Source organism: Pagrus major, chromosome 8 (assembly GCF_040436345.1).
Source record: "Pagrus major chromosome 8, Pma_NU_1.0".
In the NCBI taxonomy this organism is placed as follows: domain Eukaryota; kingdom Metazoa; phylum Chordata; class Actinopteri; order Spariformes; family Sparidae; genus Pagrus; species Pagrus major.
This window is the reverse complement of record NC_133222.1, coordinates 3,187,700-3,215,265: the sequence shown is the minus strand read 5'-3', so window position 1 is coordinate 3,215,265 and position 27,566 is coordinate 3,187,700. Positions and strand designations below refer to the sequence as shown.

Sequence of the window (27,566 nt, the reverse complement as noted above, 5' to 3'; positions counted from 1 at the left end):
AGATGGATTTCCTCTTTCATCGTGCAGTCGGGCAGAAAGCTTGAGGCTGTCGCGGGATGACGAGCATCAATCACTGTCACGGGGAAACACCCTGAGACGGCAGAAAAACGGCAAGCCTGCTCCGAGGTGAAGAGGTGTGAACATGTCCACTCACAGGAACCTCTCCTCGGCGTGAGGCCAGGTCTGATGCAGCTCGCCGGGCCTCAAAGTAAAGGTCTGGTGTCGGGGGGTAATGAACGCTGTCAGGACACCATCTATCAGCGCAGTGCTCGCCCGCCGGGAGGTGACAAGTCCATCAGCAGCCGCTGTTGCTTCACGGCGGGTCCAGGTCCAAATCGCTTCGGCTGTTTTTATCCCACTGAGACCTTCAGCCTCTTCAGTCTCCTCCACACTGCAGACACATCTCCAGCTTTACACGTCATTTGTCCATAATGAAGCTTAAAAGTCAGTCTCAACGTGAACAAGTGGAGTGCATCAGTATTATATCAAACCATTCAACATAAATCAACTTGGTTAAGAATTTTCTATAAAATCTGAATCCTCTAAAAGTCTGTTTCTGTTGCACTTGTTGCCTGGTTGATGCACAAACTTCCTAAATGACAGAATGCAACTGTGATGTCATATTTCTGACACTGATCTGCTCTGTGTTTTCGTTACTGTTGTCAGGAGAAACAGTCGTCAGCTTGAAGTGTTGCCGTACTCGAGATGAGTACCTAACCCTAACCCTTTTACAAGGTCTCACTCTCACCTCGGTATCGACCGCAGTTTACTTACTCGATCTTGTCTCGGACAAAGAGGACTCTGGATTTTAATGACGGTTTCTATGGGAAGACGAGAGTCACCCAGTAAACCTGACGCTTCACCTCTCGGTGCTTTCTGATCATTTTATCAAGACATTTCTCGTGGTTCACTCATACATACACACAAATATGGCAAAGAGGTGTTTATTTGTCTGGATGTGGATCTTTTAGATCAGTTGAAGGAGCCTGGTCTTGATCTTGACATGACATCTTGTCTCAACCCATCCAAGTCTCGGTCGAGACAGGACCTAGTCTCAATACACACTCGGTTTAGGTGTTCTCGACTGTTATTTTGTTTGTTTTTTCACAAAAAAGGTTGATGTTTTCTGTGTGTTTGCAGGCGCTGGATAACCTGCTTTGTTCTCGTTTTACCAAACCAGAATTTAAACTAAAGTTAGTGAGTATTATGTTTTCAGCCTCGATGAGGCAAAAACCAAATCATTAAAATGATTTTAAAACAGACAAGTGAGTTTACTCAAGCTGAAGATAAGAGTCTGCAGCTTCAGGTCTGCTCAGACGTTTTGAGCTTCTGTCCTTTTTTATTTTTTACAGTGAACGCAGGCGTCGTGAAAGCAAAAGCCCCACACTGAACAGCGATGTTTTTCGAGCTGCTGATTGCACCATTGTGAGGATGGAGATGTGAGTGTGCTGCGAGCTGATCGGCGGGGTGTCCAATTAGGCTGCTAATTAAAATTGCAGTCCTCCAGTCGAGGCAGGGATTCCTTCAGAAGCCACCAGCGGGGCACACGTTTGATTTCTGCCTGAGAATCTCTCTGCAATTTATTTAATAACACATTTGTAACTCGGTGCGACGATAGTTTCACGATCATTACCGCTGTAATACGATGTCAATTTTCTTACCCACAAAGCTCGAATCATTATGTTGTTTTGTCCGCTGCGATTATTCAATGAGACGCACCTCAGAGCAGACATCTCATTGGTCGTGTGAGTAGACCCGAGGTCAGACTGCATTAATCACATGAAAATGTGCATGTTCGCTCCACGTGCTCGTATCACAGGATGGTTGTATCTGTAGTGAGTAAAAGAAACACTGTGATGTTCTTCAGGAAAAGGTCAGCAGTAACATTTCATTTACATTAAATGGGATAAATCACTGAGGAACAGCGGCGCGGTTCCTTTTAACACGGGAGGGGTGATGATAATAAGAGGTGCTGATGTGTTTTAATGGAGCAGCTGCTGACTGAGCATCAAAAACTGATGCTGCTGTTTATTCAGCCCACAATGCATCATTAATGCTAATGGAGGCTCCTTTTTGTTTCCGTGCAGCTGCAGCTATTTCACACTTTTCTTTACGAACGTGTGTGTTCACCATGATTTCTGATCCGAGCCTTCGCCGCGGTCACACAGGAGCAGCGTCTGACTGCTCGGTGCTTCCCTACTGTTTAATTATCACAGAAATTATTCCAATCATCATTACAACAGTCCCACGAACTGATTATTCCACCCCGTCTTTGTGTAGCTTTAATCCGTCTACAAATAAGATGTCTGACTCTATTTTCTGCCACATCTGTTTGAAAACAAACAAACAAACAAACAAACAAAACAGGACCATAAAGGTGCAGGCTGAAGTTTATTACCCTTCTAACATTAATTATATTTTGTCAGCTGCTTTTAAACTATACAGAGCAATAAAAGAAGATCACAGCAACTAAGAATAAACACATTTTTAAATACAAACTCATTTTACTGTACACTCTGGTGTTCATACTTCTGTTTTAAGTGTGTTAATCATCTTGTGTTTAGATCATTTTTTAAATCTATTGTGTCGATTACACTCTTTCATTTCTGTTTCTAAATCATTTACTCCGTATACTGAGACACATCTTTGTTTTATTCATCTCCGTGCACACAACGCACCGAAAAACACATCATATCTCGTGGCCGTTCACAGACACCGGGCATGTGCGTGTCGTTGTAAACAGGAAGCAGATTTTATTCTCTGGTTGGTAGTTTATCTACAGAGAAGACGATGAATGAGGCAGTGAAATATGACAGAATCTTCTTGGATAACTTGTCAGCAAAACATTGTAAGCAGCTGGTTTTATCTCTTTTCCATCATTGTATAACCAATGCCAGTTTGGGTCTTTCTAAATATAACTTTAAAGGATGCAGCATCTAGTATCCAGGATCCACAAACATCGATAAACGTGTGCGTCTGCGTCATCGTCAAGTTTCTGAGTATCTTCATCCTGGAAGGATGTCAGTGACTTAAAACGCTGTTTACATGTGAACGAAAGGCCTGAACTTATAGAAAAAGCTTTGTTTTAAAGAAATACCTTCCACATGTGGACAGGGCCTTTTTAAACGCCTACATTAAAACCAAGTAAAGTGAAATCCAATTTCCTTTTTCTGCATCTGCATTTACTGTCATAATTAAAAGAAAACAAGTCTAAAGGACAATTATGTATCTATTCAGCTAAATATTGAGCATTAATTAATATCTTGATTTGTATTTAATGTAGACATTTTGAATCTTCTCTTGAATGGGTGATGTCTCAGGAATCCAGTGATAGAGATTTTATTTCATCATGTTTAAAGGATTGTATGAAAGAAATAAATTATCTTAAAATGTTTTAAATCATTGTGTGTTTTCCAGACTTTCAGATTGAAATCTTGGATACAGTTATTTCCCCTCAGAGACGCTCATCTCAACAAAAATGAGACTATTAGTCCTCAGAGTGAGGAGGAGTTTCTTACCAGCTGCTCTTTCAAACATGAATATAATCAATCCAAAACTTTAACTAAGTGCTCATTATTGAAATCATCAAATTGTGTTTGTATCTGAACCAAACCATCACCATTATGCAGGTTCAGAAAACACGTTTGTTTTTCATCCTGTAGATGAAAAATCAGATCAGACTCATGTCGAGTAGAAGACGTGAATGTCTAAAGTAATCAGTCATCAGATTAACAGTGAAACATTCATTCAAGTCTCTAAAACGTAAGAAACTCAGTGAAGCATCAGAACCTCGGTGCTGTTCTTTGTGTTCAGTCCTGGAAGAAATAAACTTCAGCTCCCGCCTGATGGTTCAACCTGCAGCCCTCCGATAGCGTCAGCCCTCAGACAGATTTGTATTTACAGTACAGGCCTTTAATTTGCCGCCTGTCGCCGAGCGAGTCGGGCTGAGTGACATTTGTATTGCTGTCAGGCCCTCGGCTGTCCGTCTTCTTCCCTCGTCCGCTGTGAATCCTGATGAGGCGTCCGGCGGCGCTCGGTCCAAACACGCCGGCCTCTGACTGAAGTGAAATCAATCAGCCCTTCAATCCTTCTCTAAAGGACCATTATCCAGCCCCGACGGGCCTGTCGGCGTGTCCGCTGCAGGATCTATGACCCGGCCCGCCTCTCTAATTCACACAGCAGAGCTCGCTAACTCAACTCTGACAGGAAGCTGAACAACAGGAAGGAGCGAGGAAGGTCAGGATTTAAGGTCCAAGCTCGATCTGTTTAAATCTCAACAAATATACTGCAGGGTGTCTGGGAGTGACACTGAACAACTTTTAAACATCTCACTGGATGCACTTCAACAAAGCAGCTGCTGTGAATGTTTAACACCCTCCTGCCTTCAGTTAGTATCTGTGTGAAAAACTTCAGACGTTCAAAATGAAAAAAAAAAGTTATTTTCCAATCTTAAAACGTTGTGTTTTTTCTTCTTATGGCTGATATGAAGCGTTCTTCCTCACTTAATCTCTTGAAATGACTTTTATTTACAACAGGAAACGTGTTTTAACAGAACTGACCACATTTTTAATCAACATAATCAGGAAATGTTTGATGAAACGATCCTGCTAAATGTTCAGTGACAAAGTACTGAACTTGTGTATCTGATCGTGGCGACCACATCACGGTGAGTGTCTAGTCATGTGATTAAAGGAATAGTACGACATGGAAAATACGCTTATTCACTCATTTCAATGACTTTTATATAATACAAGTTTAACATTTAAAGGAGCAATTTGTAAGAAATGGCTTGAATTTTAGTTTAAAACAGTCAAAAGTGTGAAGAAACAACACTGTCAGCGTTATTTGGAAGATGATTTTGCTCCGTAGTTTTAGCTAGGAGCTGTTAAAGCAGTGAGTACGCTACTTAGTCTAATAAGTCAACAAAATAAACTCACAAAATGTCCAGAAACTATGAATAAAATGATTTTTTTCCCCTTAATAAACAGAAAAATACAATTTTACATCATCTGGATTTAAAGTTTCTCTTTTACTGAACTAAGACGAGCTTGACGGCCTCGTCAACTCGCTGGAAACCTGACAGTACGTTCCTGTTGTGTCAGTTTGACTCTGGAGAAATCAGGTTTGAACTTTGCATCGTTCTGACTCAGTGTCATCAAAATGGCTTCAGGTGCGTACAGTGTGTCCGCTGCCGTCTGACAGTTAACCCCTCCGTGTCTCCACAGATTCCTCAGATCAGCTACGCCTCGACGGCTCCGGAGCTCAGCGACAACACGCGCTACGACTTCTTCTCCCGCGTGGTTCCTCCGGACTCCTACCAGGCTCAGGCCATGCTGGACATCGTCACCGCGATGGGCTGGAACTACGTCTCCACGCTCGCCTCCGAGGGGAACTACGGAGAGAGCGGCGTCGAGGCCTTCGTCCAGATCTCGAGAGAGTCAGGTAGGAGAGCTCGAGAGCTGGATGTCTGCTTCCAAAACTTTGTGATGAGATGTTGAGAGTCTGTTTTACTATGACGATCAGATTAAACCCTGCAAGTATCTCCTCCTGAGATAACAACTCTGCAGAGTGCTGCAGGACGAGCAGCCTCTGTGGTTTCTGTGCTGCCGGTTGTAAAAACGCTCGCTCTACATCCTGCTCGCTGTGCGTTGATGAGAGGTCGTGTAATTGACTCTTGATGTAATTACAGCAGAAGTCGACGATGCTTTCTCCTCGGCTGGTCACCGTGAGGTAATCAGACCCGGCTCTCCCCTGATTGAAATGTTATCGCAGCGAGACGAGCTCGGACTTTAATTAGATCGTACGAGACGTGTTGAACATCATGAGGGTTACATGTATGCTGGAGATCAGCGGTGTGTGTGTGTGTGTGTGTGTGTGTGTGAGCTCTGGGTTAGAAGCTGTTTTTCTTCTCTCACTTGAGACGAGGCATTAAGTGATGATCAGAAGAAAAAACAATCAAACTTTAAACACATCTAAACACATCTCAGCTGGGAGGAGCGTGCTGTATTTGGGTTTGTAGACATTGTCTTTTTTATCAGTTGTGGCTTTTGGCGAAGACGTGTCTCCTGCGGCTCCTCTTTACCGCAACTAAGAAGCCAAGAAGGCGTTGTGAAGCCAGACACTCCCGCCGGGATTTGAAACTTGGTGCTTTCATCAGATGTGATGGACTGCAGGACGTGTAATCTATATGATTAGGAGTGGGCGATATGATCAAACATTTATTTTACGGTATTTGTGTCAGTGTCTCTTAACCGTCCCTCCAACGTCGCTCTACAACAGACACTAGCCACATTAGCCGTGAGGCATGCTAACGCTAACTTCCTGACTTACCTGCAAAATACACGGTCACCTAACAGGCTGGACACACTGGATGCCTGTGGACTGCGTAACGATCCATCCCTGAGCTTGAGTTTTAAAGCGCATCCTCCTTTTTATGTTGCTGACCCTCATAGAGAAACCAATCCGAAGTAAAATGTTTAGCGCACACATAGCCTCTTGTTAGAGTAGATAGAGTTGTTGTGAAGACATTTCCATCACAAAAAGAGTTAAAGTGATAGTTTGGGTCTTCTGATGTGGGTTTGTATGAGGCACTTATCCCTAGTGAGAGTGTTGCCTGCAGTGGATGACCGGCAGCTCTCTGCTCGTTGTGCAGCAAGCAGAGCGTTATGCTGCTGAAACTTTAACAGCAGCAAGACGTATTTTAGCCACCTAAAAAAATATATATATATCTGTGTAAGTGTACGCTATGTTTTGAACATTTTTTGGCACTACATTCCGCTTCTGTGTAGGAATACGGACGTTGTACGTTTGAGGGAATGTAGTGCCAAAGGAAAAGGCTGTTTGAGGCTTATTTTAGGCAGACAGCAGTACAACGCTCTGCCTCCCTGTCCATGCTACATGCTGCTCCTCCACACGGGGTAAAGCTGACGGTCATCTACTGCAGGTAATACACCGACTGGCGATAAGTACCTCATACAACCTCACATCAAAAGACATGAACTATCCCTTTAATCCACAGGGTCTTAGCTTCCTTGTACGGTGGGAGTAGATTCTTGCAGATAAAAAAAAATCCAGTATGGGTCGGGCTCTCATGTCAACACAGTTGAGCTGTCGGGAGTTCTGTTTCAGTAACACAGTGTATCAGGATGTATCAGCGTATTGATTATATACTGTGTATCTGAGCTCTAATGAGCATCGTGTTGCAGCTCATGTTTCCTCTTCCACACTCACAAACACACCAGCTTCTCCACCACGACTTCACCCTCACAGTATTAAAAAACGCAAACACAACAACACGGGTAATAAAATGAGATGTTTCCTCTCGTGCCTGCCCCGCTCCCTCGCTCCCTGTGTCACCGTGAGCCGCTGTAATACCTACATATTTACCTGTGCCTGCAAAACACTGCTGTAATCTGTGTGTAAATGGCAGCAGCAGCAGTAATCATGAAGAATGGTTGCAATCGAGGCGTTTAAAGGCTTCAGATTAATAACGAGACGCTGTGCACAGAGCATCTGTGGCTCCTCTGTGGGATCAATGGGCTTTCATCTCTGCTGCCGCTGCTGCTGTCTCTGCACACACACACACACACACACACACTGCTGCACAAGGGAATGGCTTCATTAGCAGCCCCGAATATGTATTTATATCAACAGGAGAGAGGTCTGATGGTATGAAGCTGCTCTCAGGAACCACAGACTGCACAGTCACCATGATCACAGGAAGTATTGATTAGAGCTGATTAGCTTGTAATGAGCAGATTTTAGAGAAGCACGTCGTCACTGAATATGCAGTCGTCTTGATTAAATTAACTTACACTTTATCTCAACACGGCATAAAACGACTCATTAGGACGACTTTTTAAAGAAAAAAATCTGTGTTTAATCTCCTGGTGTGCAACAGCCTCGTCGTGAAACTGTGATAATTAGCCTGTTGGCAGGTGTCGGGGCGTACTCCTCCTTTAACGTTAGTGCCTCCGGATCGAGTTGTGTGAGGTCAGCGCCGGCTGTGTGTGAAGACAACAAGTTTAAAATATTAAAATAATCTGGAGTTAGAAAGAAGTGAGCTCGCCAGGCCTCTGTTGCAGCTCCTTACCTAGCCTACACTAGTATAACACACACACTTCTCCAACCAGACTGTCGGCAGTCAAGATGCATCAGGCGCCAGACTGTGAAGAAGAAGAATACATGATTTAAAGAGCATCTCTGGTTCTGCTTTTTGAGGACTACACAGCTCTGTTGAGTGTCAGTCTGCAGAAGGAGGTCTGATTGTAAGATTCACAAAATTTCTGCTCATCCTTCTGGATGCATCGGATCGGTTTGCGCCTCCAAGGTCTAATTTGTAAGTAAGTGTGGAGCCGGAACATTTTTAACATCTTACTCTTGAATTGAGGATTTATTTCCACCACAGCAGAGGTGACTGTGGAAAACACAAACCAAGACTGTTTTGGAGAGTTTGGTTTAGTTTATGTCGAGTTTGAATGAAGTGTGTTTCACGATGAGTTTAAGAGGGAAACTCCAATTCAGAGGGTGTACGGTTGAATTTGTCTGATTTTATTTTGTTAATTTATGACACTAAAAGCTTCGACATCTGCCAGCTGAAACTACGGAGGCTATCAAGTAATATTAAGCGGCAGGACGGGCCGGGGCTAACAGCTTAGCATGCCAACTTCAGTAGACATCTCTGCAACACAGTACACAGACGTCTTTGTTAATACTAAACAAAAAACTCTGACCATATCCTACAAATTGCTCCTTTAAGGGGTTAAAGCAGATGTGCACGTAGCAGCTGTAGGAGGCTCCGGTTGCTCCAGAGTTTCCACCAACGTTCAGCTCGGGCTGCTTGTGTTTTCTGCCACACGCGTCTGAAACTGGTTTCTCTTGCTGCAGATTGCTGAAAGTGAAGAAAACATGCAGCAACGTGAAGAAAAAAGCTCAGTTATTTTCTTATTTTTCACTAACGTACATCAAACAGAGATCTGCAAACCTTCTGTTCACTTCAGCCCCCCTCTCTCTATCACACTGAACGACAGACTGTTAACATGGTTGCTGTGGGGATAACAATTAAAACACAATATGGCCGGATAGGATGAATACTGCACTCAAGTACAAATCTGAAGTACTTGTGCTTCCCTTTTTTAGACTCCTCCTCTCCACCACATCTCAAAAGAGAACATGTACTTTCTACTCCACTACATTTATCTGACAGCTTTAGTTACTTTACATTTTCGTACCCTTCCTGTTCAGTGAAAAACCAAGAGGAAGTAGAGAAGGAAAGGAGGAAACAAGGAAGTAAAAGATGGAAGAATGAGATCAAAATAAATAAAAATGAGGAGTTAGGAAAGAAGGAAGAAGAGAGTAAGGAGTCAGAGAAGAAGTGGAGGAGAGACTGCACCTCTGCGGTATCCCCCAGCGTCCTCTGATGGTGTCACCTGTGTAAGTGTGATGATCCAGCTGCTGAGACGTGAACAGATGTTGCTGATGTTTGTCACCTGAGGCCCGCAGAGACGTGCACTGATGGCTGCGACATCAGACAGGATTGCTGCCTCCATGACAACAGCTGCAGATCTGCCGGCTGCGTGCCGAGCGGCTCGGGGACAGATGGATAGAAAAACGCTGTAACCGCCCCTCCGAGTCGAGCTCGTCAGCGGGTTTAGGTGTGTGTTAACCTGCAGGGGCGGAGCTCTGAGACAGCTGACAGGTGGGCCGAGCCTCTTCGCCACCTCTGATGTCGCCGTGAGGTCCCGTGGGCTGCTGGGAGGTCGTTTCACCTCGATTTTCCACTTGACTGTAAGACGACTGCAGGGCATCAATAAGATACATTTTAAATCCACAAAAAGAAGCAATATGTACATTTTTTTTACTTTAAAACACAAGAAAACTAACATTATCAACAGAATGTGAAGAAACACTCGTGTTCACAGCTGCGTGCTGTGTTGCAGAGATATCAACTGAAGCTAGCATGCTAACTAGCTAGCGCCAGCGGCCCACGGCTCCTGTGTTAACACCAACGCTCCCGAGTTAGCTAACACGGCTAACTGAGCAGTTAACAGTCAGGGGTCACTCATTTGTTTAGAGTATGAATACAACAGGTGGCCATTTTTACATATTGCACCTTTAATGCAGATGTGTTACATATTATATCTTAAAGGATAGAAGATGTTTTATGTCTTGAATTATGTAAAGCCTCTGAGATAATTGTAATTTTAGGCTCCATGAAATGCCAACACACGTCGTCAAGTCGTTTTTAGACATTTTAATGCAGAAATCCACAAAACAAAACTGCATTAAAGCCAAGAAACTCATTAATCGTTCGTCATGATTATTATCTGATCTTATTTGTTTTTTGTAACGTTATTAGAGTTTCCATCTAAATACAGACATCGTTAAATCCTCCAACATCCTGATTCCTTCCATCGGGGCATTATTTTGTTCCCGCTCACCTCTTTTCATCCTCCAGATGACAATCAGCTGCTTCGGAGCGTCGACTCGGTTCATAATCAATCGTTGACACCTGGTCCAGAGCTCTGCGGCGGCTCGTTTCCTGCAGAAAAAAAAAACGTCTCGGAGCTGCAGTTCGGTTTTTCCTCGTGGTTTGTTTCTGTAATGAGCCCAGGTGGGTTGACTCGTAGGTGGCTCGCTCGTTCCACCAGGCTGAGCCGTGCTGAGCCGCTCCGTGCCGAGCCAGCTGGCAGATGACAGCAGAGTTTCCCAGAGAGCAGAGTCAGTGACCTCATTGGCAGAGAGAAGCTGGCACTGATTAAAGGAGCATTTACATAATATCACTGCAAAAAGACCCGACTCTTTTTTCTCCCTGAAACTTCCTCCTCTGAACCCCCCCGATCCCACTCCAGCAGCAATATGTAGGAAATATCAAAATGTCTTTAAATAATCATTTCCTCGGCTGGATAATCCTATCAACCCTAGATTAAATATCCTTTCTGTCCGTTTGCCTTTGAAGTCTTTGAATCCTCTCTGCCGTCAGCTGCAGGGTTTTCCTCCGAGGTCTGAACTCCAGGAGGCAGCGACCTCCTGCCGGCTCGGGCTGAGTCACCGCCACCACCTCAAACACCGATGCCGACGCTTTCAGCTGCTTTGTGTTGGGTTTGTTATAACGAACACAGGCAGGAAACAGAGAAAGATGATCACACAGCTCCGTCACTGCATAACGCTTTACATCTTGACCTCTCATTAGTTCCCAGAGATGAGCTTTCAGAGCTTTCAGAGCCCATGTGACTCGTGTTCGGTCCCATCAGGGTCACCGGTCCTGTGTTTCCCTGTCAGAAAGGGCCAAGCAGAGCCACAGGTACAAATTTCAGGGTTATCCAAAGATGTTGAGAAGTTTCACTCAAAACCAAAAATGTGAACCTCGTGGAGGCGCTAGAGGGAAAGTCAAAGGATCACCAAAGTCATTTCATCCCCTGGGGAGCATGATCTCTGTACAAAACTACAGATTAACAATAAACTTCATAGTCTTAAATTACATACATGCACTGAAACTCCGAGGTCGACCGGTACGGCTTTTTCAGGGATGAAAGTACAATTTTCAGGTACTTTACTTGAGTTCTTCTCTGCTACATTTATTTGATACATTTAGTTACTAGTTACTTTGCAGATTCAGATTACTCAGTGTGTTTATAGGCTATAAATTGTGACGTGTTAGCGATCAGATACTGCGGTGCTGTGGGCGGGACGTCGTGTGAGAGGATGTCGCATCAGAGCCAAAGTAGCACATTTTTAACTTAGTTTATTTTATCAGCAATCTGATAGAAAAAACACTGATACTGATAATTTAAAAGAAAAAAGCTGAATATCATAAAGATTATTGGTCTACCCCGAACTGAAAAGTAAACTTAACTGGAAATGTGATCATTTTAAATCGTGTTTTTCTGCATTACGTTCAGTAAAAACAAAATGTTTTCACATCTGCTGATATCAGACGACATATTCTCCACCTGCACAATGTAGTGTGACGTACAGTTTATCTGCTTCATGGGCTATGAACTGGTACCAGAAGTGGTTCCTGGTACCAGCTGTACAGTATTCAGTGCTTTTTCATCCTAACTTAAGTTAAAATACATCACTTAGTTCACTTTGTATGTATTGCTAATAGTTTACCGCATTTAGATAATCACGTCAGTGTTTTTACCAGCGAGGTTAGCTGGCTTCATAAAAAAGCTCTGCATGTATACAAACAGCAGAACCAGAACCGGTCACCTTCTCTCTGATTTGTGATCCAGCGATGAGGTCGGAGCTTTACTGCTCGCTTTCACAAGACGTTCTGCACGGAGAGTCAGAAAGAACTATAGTGACCCAACGATAGCATGTGGCTAGCTAACGTAGCTAACAGTTATCTCTCCATCTAAAGGATCAAACATGTTAAAAATTGTACGTACAAGAACAGGATGGAAATGATTCACCAAAAAAAAGTATTTTAACTAAATTACGAATAAAAAAAACAGAGATAATTAAAATGATACTGAGATAATAAGTATGAAAGCACCCGTACAGGTTTGCTCACCTACAGCTTGGACAAACTGTGTTCCAGCCTTGAGGGGGAGGTGAGGAAACACGGCCTTCTGGGTAATCCTGTGAAATGAAAAATACTCTTTCCAGACTCTCTCGACTTCTCTAACTCACTTCCCAACTTTTTGTGGCAGCACATATAATCAGCAGCGCGTACAGATGGATCCAGAGGTGTTTGGGGTGTAACGCTCGAGAAGTTAATTCTCTTCATCTGAGGATATTTTTGTTTTCACCTTTTCACTTTGTAAAGTCTGGAAACATCATGAACAGCAGGAACCACACTGGAGGAAAAAATGGCTTCAGGATACGTTCAGGGACCCGCTGTCAGCTGGGAAATCTGCTCTCACTGATGTCTTTTTCTGTCTATGAAAGTCTCACACTGTGCAGACTCAACACGCAGGTTTCTCTTCTGAATCAGGAGGTAGAGGAAGTCAGCGAAGTGAAGAAACTGTTGGAAAGAAGCAGGATGACACAGGAAGAGAGAGAGAGAGAGAGGGAGAACCTGTTGGACTGTTATTATTAATAATTATCGTCATTATTTGGGTAATTGTTCCTGCGATGCCGACAGATCTGCAGTCGCTCTGCTGGACCAGAATTCATTTGGAGGCCTTCGTGGCGTCGGGGTCATGACTTATTTGAACTCATATCAGACCGAAACGTCGCTCCGCTGCCTCCGAATCTCATATTCTGCTCTGCGGCTGTTGATTATATGTTCATCTTCAACACCCGCGAGCAGGTGTCGGTTTGAAAAGCTGCAGTGGCGTCTTGTCGGCTGTTTCCGAGCCGGCTTTAGTTTGTTTGTCTCTCGAGCATCTTGAGGCTGAGGGGTTCATGACGATCAGAGCTGCTTATGGCTGGAGGAGATTTTCTGAGGAGTTCAAAAGTTTAAGACCTGGAAACATGAGAACCGCAGAACAATGAAGGAATTACATCGATTACGTCATTGGTTATACAACCTTCAACAAGAGGCGTAATTCACGGGCGAATTTAAGGGATGAAGCAAGATTTTGAGTCTGTTCTCACAGGACGACTAAACAAAACCAGTCAACTATAAAGTTTCCTAGAAAACAGGCTGATGTTCTCTGTATTTTTAATCTGAGGAGCTTGAATCTGAGAGAAATGAATGAAGGCTTTACTATCTGAGACTTTTTATATTTCAGTTTTATTGGGAACAAAAAGGAGTCGTGTAGCTTTTGCACAGTAAAAGCAGTTTTTAATATTCAGTTTTAAGCCTCTGGAGTCTGTCTGTACGTCGGTGAAAACGCTGAACATGTTTCATTAATAGCAGCATAACTTCATTTAAATACCATGTTGAGACACGCTGAGAAAACCAGAACAAGTGCTGAAGTGCAGCTTCACACTGTATCTCATTTATGTCTGTAGACTTTCACAGTGAAAACTGCGAGTTATTAATATTTTCAGTAGACGTCAGCAGCGCAGACACAAGTGAGAATAAAATCACAAATATTTTGAGTGATTATCACTGAAGTAAACTTGTGCTGAGAGGAGCCAGGTGAGGTGGATCTGATCAGAAAGCCTCCTCAGCCACTTTCCTTTGGATGATTTTCTGGGCATGTCCGATGAGTAGGAGACCTTGGGCTGGACCCAGAAAACACTGGAGAGATAATTAATTGCATCTCACTTTGTAACGCCTCGGGATCCCCCAGGAGGAGCTGCAAAGTGTTGCAGAGGAGAGGGACGTCTGGACTTACAATGACCCTGCCTGGATAGTTAGTGGAAAATTGATACCTTTTCTACAGGTATTTTTCTTGTATTTTGGGTTCTGGGCAGCTGGCGAGTTCACAAATAAGCAGACCGTTGTCTGGATCTGGACCCAGATGCCGTCCTATCCGAACCTGAACCTGTAACCTTTAAAGCTACTAGCTACTGTAAGTACATTTGTGCCAAACCACAGATGAGTTAAAGCTGAATTTTCTATTTCTCTCTCAGTGTGCTTATGCTCTTTTTAGGTTCAGCTCAAAAACCACTTGGTTAGGATGAGGAAAACATCCTGGTTTGTCTTTAAATACCTGTTTTGGTTGCCACAGTCATGCTGGAGATATCCCCAGGTGTCCTTAAAAATATCCGCTGGTGTGTCCGTGCTGGCTGTCGTAACGCCACTTACATTCCCGCCACCTCCCGATGTGAAAGTGAGCCAATAAACATTTAATGTGAACCTGATACGCCACATTTGCTAAATGTCGACCTTGGATGTATCTGTGGTTTGCAGAAGCGTGAACTGCAAACATTATACCGTTGTGACCGGGCTGCTAATGAATTATTGAGAATTGTTACATTTTGACAGGTTATTTTTGCTTTTCTAGACTTTACGGCTAAAAGTTGTTCAACAGATACCAATTTTTTTTATAGAAAGTCGGCAAAAGTGAACCTCCAGACGGTTGTTGTATATTTAATACCCAATTTTTTGTTGTAATTCATAGTGCGACATCTTCCTGTCTGCTTATATTCAAAATTGCAAATCCTTTGGGCACTTATACTCATTCTCACAGGATAAGTGACAAAGATTGTACAAAGGCTGAGATAAGTTGACAGCTGACGGGTGCATAAAGACCAAAACAACACAATGATGCTTTAACCTTATTTTATTCCTCCATTAGTTTTGGTAAACTAACGCTGAAGTTTAGATGTAATAGCATAAGTTGTTGCGATTAGAAAACACGGCAGACGTCGACGGGAGCTTCAGTCGCGTCTCGGTAAACAGAAGCGCTACGGAGGAAAGCTGACGGACTTTATTTACCTGCTGTGACTCCGGCTGAACGTTTGATGTTCTAATAAAGACAAAGTGTCGCAGGAAGCACTTTCTTTTTCTTCTTCTTTGAAAAACTCTGCGGCAGATAGTCCTCGCATTCAAACACGTTTCAGTCAAATACAGCACAGTGTGTGTGTGTGTGTGTGTGTGTGTGTGTGCAGCAGATTAAACGGAGGATGTGATGGTGTTGTATTTTCCGCTGACGTTCTGTCGGATCAGTCGCTGTGGAAAAAAACTCTCCCGTCTTTTTTCCTCCTACTCAGAAGTGTGAAAGCCTGCAGGAGATAATCTGCTTTTCTTTCTCTTCTTTCTCTCACTTCCTCATCCTCTTCCCATCTTTCCTTCTGTACTTCTTCATCCCTTAAACTATTTCTTTTTCTCTCTTCCCGCTCGTATAAGACATAAATACCGTCTCACCTCGCTTGTCGCTGTTAAGTCGGTGATTTTCATTTTTGCCGTTTACTTCTGTCCGCTCAAGGAGGAAGTCTTTTTTCTCCTTGCTCTGAACTTTCCCAATTTCTCTGTCATCTTTATTTATTTCCATTTTTTCCTGGAGAGAAGCATTTTTCTCCCTCCTCCTCCTGCTTTGCATGCAGTCTGAGAAGAGGATGAATATTTCATGGTGAGGGTTTCCTCCCTTGAGGAAAAGTTACCGGAGCAAAGCGACTCATCGGTAGTCAGCGGCTCACCTTTCCTCGAACAAATACAACACTCGCTCGTCCATTAGAGGCGGTCGGTCGAACACGGTGAGGTGAGGTGCAGGTGAGAGACGCCTCCACTCAGAGGGAAAAGCCTCATTCAGGAGGTTTGTCTTTGGACAGCAGTGACCTTATTCTCACTGTAGAGAGGACAGAAGCACACAAACAGAAACAAGAACACTTTGGATTTATTCTCCGTTATAAGATGATCCGTATGCATCTACATACACGGATTCAGGGACAATACGTTGCGTGCAGGCCAGTCTCCAGGATGTAATGTTAGGATATAACGTTTCTGCAAACCACAGATACATCCAAGGTTGACGTGTAGCAGATGTGGCTTCCTCCCTTCCTTCTTTCCTTCCTTTCTTTCTCTGCAGGAAACCCTGAGTTCTCCAATTATCTGGAGCTCGTTAACAATGATGAGGATGAATTGAAAGACAAAAGGTTCTTTCTCTCCGCCTCTGTCAGCAGCTCTACAGCACAACATAACCTCCTACAAGATACAGTTTTATGGGGATGTGCATCAAAACACAATATATTCTGTGCAGGCGTTAACCGTTGACATGTGAGGTCATGGGTTGATGTGTGTTTCCCAGCATCAACATGGATCAACTGTCTTTAACAGAGTTGTGTCAGTGTTATGAAATATGATCAGCGACTCCTTGTTTCAACACGTCACGTGTCAAAAGAAAGGATTTTGCTTCATCAGCGGACAGTTTCTCCTTGTGTTTCAACCGAACAGAGATTAATGATGTTCACCCCCTGTGACAGACACACAGAGTAACCTTGAGAAGTTTCACAAAGGGTCCTGACTGAGTCACAGTCGTGAGCTTGTTTCTGTGGATTTCATCACCCACTCCCACAGCGAGAGGACGGACTCCCCACGCCGCCCTGACGCTCCATCCAGCGGCAGCGTTATTTGGAACGAACGGAGGGTAACGAGTGTTACGGCTGTGACGCTGCAGGCTTCAAACGAAGCGAAAAAGCCTCTGAATACGATGAAAGACACAGAAATCAGAGCTCATCATCTCACATGAAGGAGCACGGTGTAGGAATTACGTACATGACCTTAACCTGACCTTAACCCGGCGATGAAAGGAGCACATCTGTGTTTTCAACAGTTGTTGCTCGTAGCGTCAGATTTTAGATTTGATTCCCTGCTTTTATGCAGCAATCGGTTTCAACACATGTCCTCAGAAGTCAGCCTGCACAGATCTGAAACTGCAGCAGACAGAAAATCCATCACGGTCAACACTTAGTACCTTATTTTGTTGAATTAATAATGAGTCTGCCTTAATTAACAAAACGGCATCCAAGAGTTTTATAGAGATTGTAGCTTACATCATGTTTGAGGGATTTCAAAGATAAGATGAGCTTCGACTGCCTGGTATCACCGAACGGCGTATGAATATCACATTTGAAGTAATTTTGCGTTTTATCAAAAGGTGTTGTTTGCTTTTTCATTTTACGTATACCATCGAGAAAACTGAAATTAGTTGTATTCTTCCTTGCACCAGTCAAGTGTCTGTTCCTGAGCTTTGGCGTTGAATAATGGCGAGATGTCACAGTGAAGTCGACCCTCATTTCATCATTTGTGTAAATTTGTTTGTCATACTTGTTGAGTAATGATAAAGAAATGTGTTTTGTGAGGTCAGTGATTCTTCATCTTCATTAATCAGTGTCATCCTCGAGTCCAAGTTGACATTTGTGTCAGATTAGAAGATGTTCCCTCGAGGCGTTCGTGAGACGTTCACAAGATTGGGACAGACGGGTGGATGGATGGACGGACAACCTGAAAACACGACGCCTCTGGCCGCGGCTATCACCAATGTGGAGGCATAAAATTTAGGTGGTGACGTAGGAAAAGTGAGAAAGTCTGCATAGCGAGGCTGGGATGGATTGACAGGCCAAACAAACACAGGGCTTTCAACCACCTGCACCAGATCGGGAGGACGACGAGACTTTATGTCTGAGCTTGTGACGTTTGCGTCTGAAATGAGTCTCTCCCCTTTGTTTTCTTTTGTATTTTTATCTGGTTTGTGGTGCAAAACGCTCACAAATGCTTCAACCTTTTTCCTCCACCTGAAAGCTATTATAGCAATAACGACCCAAAAACAGCCCAAACTGTTGGAGCGCGTAGTTTTTCTGGCGAGAAGGCGTCATCGAACATTACCTTCCTTTTTTCTTTCCCCCAGCTGTTTAACTCAAGTTGCTGCCGCCTCTTTCACCTACAACAACTGTGTTTTTGTCTTCTGCGAAGCCAAAGAAATTGAAAACTCATGTTATTTGTACACAGATTGAAGAAAGAAAGAAAGAAAGACAGGAAGGAAGAAAGAAAGGAAGGAAGGTAGGAAGGAAGCAAGAAAGAAAGAAAGAAAGGAAGGTAGAAAGGAAGCAAGAAAGACAAAGAAAGAAAGGCAGGAAGAAAGAAAGGAAGGAAGAAAGAAAGGCAATAAGGAAGGAAGCAAGAAAGAAAGAAAGAAAGAAAGAAAAAAAGGCAAGAAGGTAGGAAGGAAGGAAGAAGAAAAATTAGAAAAAAATCTTCTTCTGATTATTTTATTTACCTTTTACAAGCAGCAGCCAGTTTAAAGGTTCAGTCTGTGAGATAGTTGATTGTTGAGGCTCTTTCCCAACTCGTCACTGACGCTCTGGACTGGTGGCCGACCTGCCATCCCAAATCGGACCTTTAAAGAGCGCTCACAAAAATACAGCTCTAATTTAAACGTCTTAAAGGTGCTGATAGTTGTGTGTTGATGTAAGTTTCAAGATGTTGGGGTGTGTTGCCTCAAGCCATATAAAACTACTCTTTGTGGTCAGAATTGGTTTGAGCAGAAAGAAAAACCCAAAGTGAACCCAATCCATTCTGAACACGAGGCGCTTCCCCCTCTGCATCATTTAATTTTAGAGTGTGTGTTTTTCCCGTGGTCGTTGAACGCCCCCACAGCACCTTGGCACCGATACACGCCAGGAACCGGCTCTGGGTCTGATGGTTTTCCTCTTATTCGTCCCATTTCCTCCTGTTTGTCAGCAGGTTAGACAGATGTTGAGGCAGGCTGGGAGACAGAACCAGAGCCAGCAGCCATATGGACCGTCACCGTCCTCCTCACCTCCTCATTTGCTTCACTACTCATATAATGATGCTCTAAATGAGCTCATTAGAGTTTTTTAGGTGAAACTGAAACCTGAAGCAAAGTGGACTTTAATGGGGGGAGAAAACTTTGCTGCCTTACTTTCTCTGATTAATACTTCATACGAGCAGAGTTTGCACATCAGACGCTTCCTTAAATAAAAAAATTAAATGTCTGTGTTAGTTTAACTTAAAAATATGTAAATGTGACCTGTAACTGATGAGTCCTTTCATGCTTTTATAAGCTTGACATTAGTGACAAAGCTCATGCAGATAGATCTACAATACAAGTACTTCAACTCACTCGGCAGAATGAATGACGTCGATGTACATTTCCAGAAAACACGGTCATGTTTAAGTTTCTTTATGTTGCATCTTTACATTTCTCTAGTTTTGGACAGTCACCTGTAAAGTCATGGCCGTCAGTGAGCGTCTGTGGCACTAGTTTTTGCAGCGTGTCTCACAGCGTTGGCACTATTTTGAACTTTTTGGCAGCTTCGCGGCTGACTGAGCATGTTGAATCGGTGGTGGCGCCCGTCGGTGACAGAAATCACTTTGATGGCTGTTCAGCTGAGGGAATCAGTGCAGGAGAAGAGAAGCCTGTCGCTGTCGTATCGATGATATCGCCCATTTAGCGCAATTTCTCCTTATATTTTGCCTCAAGCTCTTCGCCAGGACCATCTGCAACTTTTTATCGGACATATTCTTGATTAAAAAGTAGCAGCAAAACACGGTTGGTGTATCTGCAGTCCTGAGTTTTCCATTTTCGCTTCTTGAATGACAAATACAGACCGCTGCCACCTCGTGGTATGGAGAGTTATTTCCTCTCGCGCTGGCGCAGAATGTACAAGCTAGTTGGCCGTCAGCGGTAGTATTTGTGGTGTGTTCAAGTGCGGCTTTTAGGCCGAGACGCAGGCGACGTGAGATGACGCAATTGCCAGAATAAATGTCAGGTACATTTCTGCAAAAAACACAGATAAGTTCAAACTGAACGTTTCTTTATGTTGCAAGTTTGGTTAAATTTTCTATTTTTCTCTTGTCACAATGCTGTGCTTATGCTCTGCTTAGGTTTAGGCACAAATACCACTCGGTCAGGGTTTCGAAAACACCAATGTTTGGCTTAAAATACCTGTTTTGGTAACAAGGATGATGAATGGAGATGGCCTGACTTCCTGTGAGAAATAGCCGGTTTTAGTCGCCACAACAACGTATGGAAATATCCGCAGGTATCCTGTAAAAACACCCGCTTTTCACTGCACAGAAATGGCTCGAAATATCCACAGCTGTCCTAAAAAACATCCACTGGTGTGACTCGAACTGTGGTCAGCCATTTGGCAGGCTTGTTGGCTGTAATGATTGATGTCAGTTTGGTGTTTCTGAGCTGTTAGACACAACAATCACTTGGTTATGGTTCGTAAAAAGATCACGTTTTGGCTGACCTGGTTCTGTCGCCACAAACATGGCTGAAAATTGTCCCGGCAGTGGTCAGACAGTGGTCTCTGGCTTGGCAGTGGTCTCACCCAGCTGTAAAGTCACCGTGCCCTCCACCTCCTGACATGAACGTCAGCTCATTACAGTTTTACAGAAATGCCAATGGGCATGGGGGCCGGGTTAATTTCCGGTTTTAGTGGAGTTGTTGAACTTCGATTGTCAGAGTTGAAAGTTAAAGTTTCTGTCCCTCTCACTTTCATCTACAGGCCTTTAAATCTTCACTGCAGGTGAAATACACTTCTCTCTTCCTCGTTTGCATTTCAAGAACATGGTGCTCATTTTGTGAAACTTTGGCAGCCCAGCCTACCTCTGGCACCATTCAGAGGACTGATAACACTGTAAGCAGTTTCATATGTGGGTCACTGGGTCCGAGCCAAAGCTTGAGCCAAAATTTCTGCTCCTTTTAACAAACGAGCCCAGAGTCTGACTAAAAAGAAGACCTTTCACACTGCAGCTGAAAGTGTCCCAATTCTGACTCTCTCTGTCCCTGCTGTGTGGATATTTTTAGAGCCGTGTGAAGTTCTGGTACAAACTTTGCGGGTCTGATGATATCTGATCTGCAGCTGAATAACAAAAGAGTAAAGTGGACAGAGCCAGTGTGTCCCTCGCTTTAAATTCTCCTCTTCAGTACGACTTTTGAACATCAGTTTACCCGGCAATTGACAGCTTTCATGCTTTAACATGTCGTTCTGTAGTAAATGTTGTTTGCACAGTGGAACGATGGTATAAAGCGGAGCCAGCTGGTAAATAAATCAAACTCTTAATGAAGCCTTCAGTGTCGTTCTTTGCTCTGATATCACTGATGCCTTAGCAGCTACGCCAACCTCTCGAGGAGCCGCCATGGTTGTTTTGAAACGAACAGTTGTTTCTCTTGCTGGTCTTTCGCCGCCAGTACTTCCTCAAAGGACGCAGACTCGTCCTACACCTGTATGTTCGGCCAAAGGCACACAGCTGGAAGCCTGGCAAGATGGATTTTGCGAGATCACTTGATCTCACAAATCCAGCTGCCTCGCAAGGTAACCAAGCGAGAAGCCAACAGAGGTGAAGGGGTTTTAAAGATTCTGTTGGGATCTGTTACCACCTTTTTCTGTCTGAGAAGGCAGAAACACTTGTACAGCTGTATCCCCGTACCTTTGCAAGTTATTTTCCAGAGTTCACAACTTTTCTCCAAACAACAGCGGTCCCGATTCAGGATTATTAATTGGATCAGTGTCTGATGTCTATTTTCATATGAAAGTTTAACTCGGAGACTTCTGAAAATGGAGTCAGAGAAGACTCACCAAGAATCTTAAAGACACCCGGAAGAGGCTTTGAAGTTTGAGGGATTTTTTTTTGCTTTAAGGTGGACTGGGAGCGTTGTGGGCACACTGCTTCTCCTGTTTCGTCTGGCTTTCAAGTCGAGGCTGCGCATGTGTTACCCAGGAAACCTTTCATGGTCCGGCGTTCAGCTGCTCAAAGGCGAGGAATGAAAGAGGCGAGTGGGCACATACGTCCTGTCCTTATCTGTCACTCTGACTCAGTATGTAGAGGGGGGTAAACACTCGCTGCCGTGGTGAACTGTTAATTGAAAGGTCAGTGTAAAGGCTTTGCCGGAGGCTAGCTTTAATGATATCTGTTATTACCCATAATTCCATTAGTCCTGCATGCCTTTGAATGTCCCGGCCATGTTTATTCGGTCCGCCTTTGAGTTCAGCGGCTTCCGCTGTGAGACTAAATTGAAAGTCAAAGTGAAATTGTATTATTTCCTCTCATTGGTCCTTTGTCCCTCTGATACGCTCCAGTTGATTCCACATCATTACAGCTGTGCTGAATTACAGCTTGTGTTTGTGCGTGAAAGACAAAAGGCGTCAGCTTGAAAGCATCCAGTTTTCTAGCTCACATCAGCAATGTTGACATTATGCTAATAAACGACTTCGTCTTGCTGCCAGAAATCAGAAGAGATTCACACATGTATTAGGTTTCATGTTTCTGTCAGACTGTAAATTGTAAAAAAAGTAGCTGAGGTTTTTATTTATCTCAACTACAGAGAGTCGGTTTGTGAACAGGTTCCCAAGAAGCCTCCCTGTCTTCTGGTCGCTGCAGGTTTAATCTACCGGTGATACAAACTCAAAGCTTCCTCCATATTTCCTGCTGTATGATAAATTCAGTAAAATGTCTCTTTTCCTACTCTTTTTACAGACATTTTCCTCTGTGTCATGGCCTCTCATTTGCACAACCCAATCACCAGAATAAATGTTTACAAAGTCTCTGCAAAACCACAGATGAGTTAAAAACTGAGAGCGTCTTTAAGTTGCAACTTTACGTTTGTTTAGGTATCATTTTTCTATTTCTCTCTTGTCACAAAGCTGTGCTCATGTTGTTTTTAGGTTCAGGCTCAAAAACCACTTGGCTTAAAATACCCAAATGTCAAATGTTTTGGCCTCCACGATCAGGGAGCGAGATGGTCCGACTTCGTGAAAAAAATACTCGATTTGGATGCAACAAAAATGGGTTGAAATGTCTCGATGTGTCTGACTAGAACTGCGGTCGCCCATTTGATGGGCGACTGTAGCTCAGGAGGTAGAGCGGGTCGTCTAGTAATTGTAAGGTCACTGGTTTGAATCCCTGGCTCCACCAGCTGTATGTTGAAGTTTCCTTGAGCAAGATCCTATCCTGATCTTGAGCAAGATCCTATCCTGATGTGAAAGTCTAACTAGCTAATAAACGTGATATGCCACATTTGCTAAACATCTCAACCGTGGACGTATCTGTTGTTTGCAAAAACGTTAGCTGCTAACATTATATCCTGACGACTGGACTGTATTCACACCCAATCTTTTTAAGAGTTTTCGAAACTTTGTGTATCCATGTGGGCATTAAAAAATGGAGCATTTGGGAAACGACGGCATCAGCCCCAATTTGTGCACACTCATTGTTGTATTGTTTAATGAGCACGCACCTGAAACACAAACAATGGCCGACCTCTGGTTTGTTTTGGTGAGCATCGAGGAGAGAGGATTGTATAATGAAATATATTGTGTGTTGTAAAACCTTGAGCTCCATGCGCACACAAAAAAATAACCAAACTAATTACTAAAATGATTATATGATTACTTATATTTTGGACCAATTTCAATATTTTCCCTCCATCCCAAGCACTTAAACTTCTGCCCCCTGAGTCACTGATTATCATTACATGCACTTCTCTTTAAGGACACCCATCTGCATAACACATTTGCAAAAAGTCCTCACTGTGTTTTTCATTTTCATTTTGTAAAAAAAAACACGCAGGCAGAAAGCAGAAGGTCCAAATTAAAGAAAAGAAAAACTGCCTAAAAGAAGAAGTGACAGCAGCTTCAAAACAGAATCCAGTAATGTGAAACGATTCATCAGACTGCAGGTAACTTCAGCAACAATAACAATTTAACTTCAGTGGTATTTATGAAGAGATGCTGAGTGACGGGCTCCAGGTAATGATTTTCCCTTTTCTCTTTTTAAAAGATGTATAAATCTGGAGCTGTTTCATTGAATTAACTCCTTCAGTTCAGAGCAGCAGCTTACAGCCGAGATGTTCCCAGCAGAGCTTAAAGTAAATCCTCATCCCGTTAGAAGCAGCAGGGATTTCCTTATCTGTTTCCCAGGAAATGGGAGCACATTCCCACATTATCACATCTGCCTGTGTGTGTATGTGCGTGACAGTAGTGCACGTTGAAGTGTAACTTGTAGATGACAACTTTCATGCCGGGTCTGTTAAGTGATTATTTCCCCACATTGTCACCCAAAGTTAATTTGGTGGATTTGAGCGCAGCAGGAGTAAAAAACCTCAGCGGAGGATTTTCCACGTTGGTTTTCCTCTGTTGGAAAAAATCAGCCGAATATAAAACCTCATTAAAATCACATCGTGTGTGTCCATCTTTATTATTCTCACATTTATCTGCGGTGGTTTCAGAGGGCCACCCCGGTGTTTCACACCCTCCTTGGCTTCCTTCATACAGATAAATGTGTTTATTATCAGACGCAGCTCAGTAATAAAGTATAATTGAACATAATCTGGGGTTTATATCAGCTCTGCACGCTCTCTGTTTTGCCAAACCTAATAATCATGAGCGCTTTCACACCGACACGCGGCCTAACTGGAAGCCAGTATATAGGCTACAAAGAAAAACATAACGCTGAACGAGGTTTAGGAGCTGGAGAACATGCGAGCTCACTGGACGGCTGTAACGGGAGCTAAATTTCAGATGTGTGTCCAGGCTGCCCTCATAAAAAAACACCTAGTGGCCTAATGGAGAGTGTAGTGTTGTTTTTCCTCTGTGAAAAACATTCACAACAACGAGTGTGATTAACAACGGGCAGCGCTTTCAAGGCCTCCAGCTGAATCTTGTCCCAATGAAAAGTTCACACAAAATAAGAAAATGTGGGAACTATCTATTTACTGCCGTGCTGATGGAAAGTCAGCTGAAGTTTTGTAGTTCACTAAACATTTCAACTGAAGTAGCTGAGGACTTATAGCTGCGTATAATCCAAGTATAATCCAGAGGACGCTGCATGTGAGCTGATAAAATGCCTCCAGTGATGTCACTCAGTGGCTTAGGTTGCATTGTGGGTAACGTAGGCACCAGGTCTTGAAAAGGGTGAAGAATGCATGGAATAAAAAGGTGATATCTCTGGTTCTGCTGTATCGATTTTGATCATTTGTTCCTAAACTGTCCATGATGAGTCCAACTGCTTTTCAAAACCTGGTGCCTGCATTACCCACAATGCATTTTAGCAACTGAGTGAAATCACTAATGGCAATTTATCAGATTAAAGGTTAATAGAACTTCTTCACCTATGCAGTAGTACTTCACAAGACCTGTAAACACACTTTAATTTGTAACATTGGTGGAGTTACCCTTTAATGTGGCCAGTGTAGGATGTGAGGCACACTCAGGTTTGTAGTCTGAGTGTGAGGGGTCGACCACCGAGATGTGGATTTGCTTCACCCTCTGGCACATAAGTTATTTTGCCCCTTCGCGTGCACAGAATGGAAGTGGACGGGAAATGAGTGTTGATTTTGCGTAAATGTTGCCGCAACCTACGTGTTGGCATCGTACAATTCTGCAAACCAATGTTTGTTTATTTTTACATTTTCAGAAAAATGGCTGCTAATGGTGGCCTGGAACAGTACTATGCTGCGTATTAGCCGTCTGTCTAGCCACCTTTCAACCCCTCCTCCACCATATGAGAAAGTCAGCTTCATGTAGATGTCGTCTGAACTGCATCACTGCACCTGTATTGTAGAAACATAGATATTCAACGTATCCGTGGTTTGCAGAAGCGTACAATGCCACCATTTTATTATGAATCCAGATTTTGAACAGATGTTCATGGTACCCAGTGGATGTACCATAATGACTTCAAACATAAAAAGAAACTGCGAGAAAATACTTTTTTGAGGACCCAAAATGTGTCACCACAGGTCATTTTCAGGGCGTCACTATTCAGCACTTTGTCTCTACAGTAGTTTAATTAAAGCTCGTGTTAATACATCACGTTGCCGTGCGATATCATCTTCATCTTAACATGTCAGGTTTAAATATTAGCTGCTCACTCTGAGGTGAACATTATCTCACACTCTGTATTCTGCGCCTCATATTTGCATACAAATGAGAACTGCTTTTCCTTTCCTGCCGCAGCAGCACAGAGACTTTCAAATTAAAATCTCAACTGTGGAGCAGTTATCGGGGACTACACAGGGATGGATCGATCGCTGCAGTTTAAACATGAAGGAAAGCTGGAAAACACAGAAAACAATAAGGTGAAGCAGGAGAGGCAGATAGAGTCATTTAGCTGCAAATGAAAAACAGCTGTTCACACCGCAGAGGATCAGATGTCAACAAACATGAGACCAAGACTTCAGAATTTATTTGGAGCAGGGTTGAGAGAAGATTTAGCGATGGATGCAAAAGTGCTGTAAAGCTTTTTTGTTGTTGTTAATCTATGGATGTCGGTGCATCAGTCACTTGAAATAGTTCAACAACTGTCAGATGAAAATTTGGTCCACAGAGGATGAATCCTACTGACTCTGGGGACCAACAGACCTTTCCTCTAGTCCAGTGTTTCCCAATGGTGCGGTACCGCCTCCCAGGCGGCGTTCAGAGAATGTCAGGAGTGCTGGAAGTCATACTTTTGAAAGGGGGGCGTTGAGAATTTGCAAGTTTACACCAAAAATTGACAACAAGACGATTTGAAGCTTACGTCTCCTTGCAAGAATGTGGTCTGCAATATTTATAAGGCATACCTGTTTACTTCAGTGTTTCTGTCAGCTTACTGCCACACTGCCGCTTCATGCTGCCTTCACAGAAACAGAACGTCAGAGTACCAACGATGAAATTTCACCGACGTGGCCTCGGTATTTAAAGAGTTTCTTCCTCTCGAAAAGCATGAATTTTTCCCGGCCTGTGAACGCTGCGTTATCGCCGGGGTTACAAGTTAACAAGTGGAATATTCCGCTGTCGAACTTCCCATGAAAGCAACTAGCGTCTCGCATTCGGAAACTCACACAGTAGCTTTGGTAATGTCTGTTATTAGCAGTTTATAGGCTGTAGTTCTGCGGGTAAACACGCCAATCTCTTCAGCCTCTCTCCCGGTCTCTGCTGCTGTCTATCTTACCATCCATCCATCAGGTCATTTGGTGTCTGATAAGCACTCAGACTCTCTTACTTACAACAGACTTCCTGCAATTCATGTCTCACATGCACCTGAACACAACACAGCCCCGTCTCACAGACCTCTCAGTTTTTTTGTAGCAGTCCTGTTTTCAGTCTGACCGCACAACAATATGGTAACAGAGAGCAGATTATCGTGATTATGGGAGCATTTGTATGTGCTCTGCTTGCATTAATCAAGTCTTTTACTTTCAGAGGTACAACTGTCATTGCGGTTGGTGCTGGATAAAAAACAAATGAGGACAGTAATGTTCTGAATAATTTTC

General features: G+C 43.4%; 1 protein-coding gene across 1 annotated transcript in view; it reads left to right on the top strand.

The window, feature by feature from the left end:
- grm8b (glutamate receptor, metabotropic 8b) overlaps positions 1-27,566 on the top strand; it is a 117,783-nt gene that overhangs the window by 32,614 nt on the left and 57,603 nt on the right. The window contains exon 2 of the mRNA XM_073472134.1: positions 5,226-5,442. Coding sequence (XP_073328235.1) covers positions 5,226-5,442 — 217 coding nt within the window. The remainder of the gene's footprint in view (positions 1-5,225; positions 5,443-27,566) is intronic.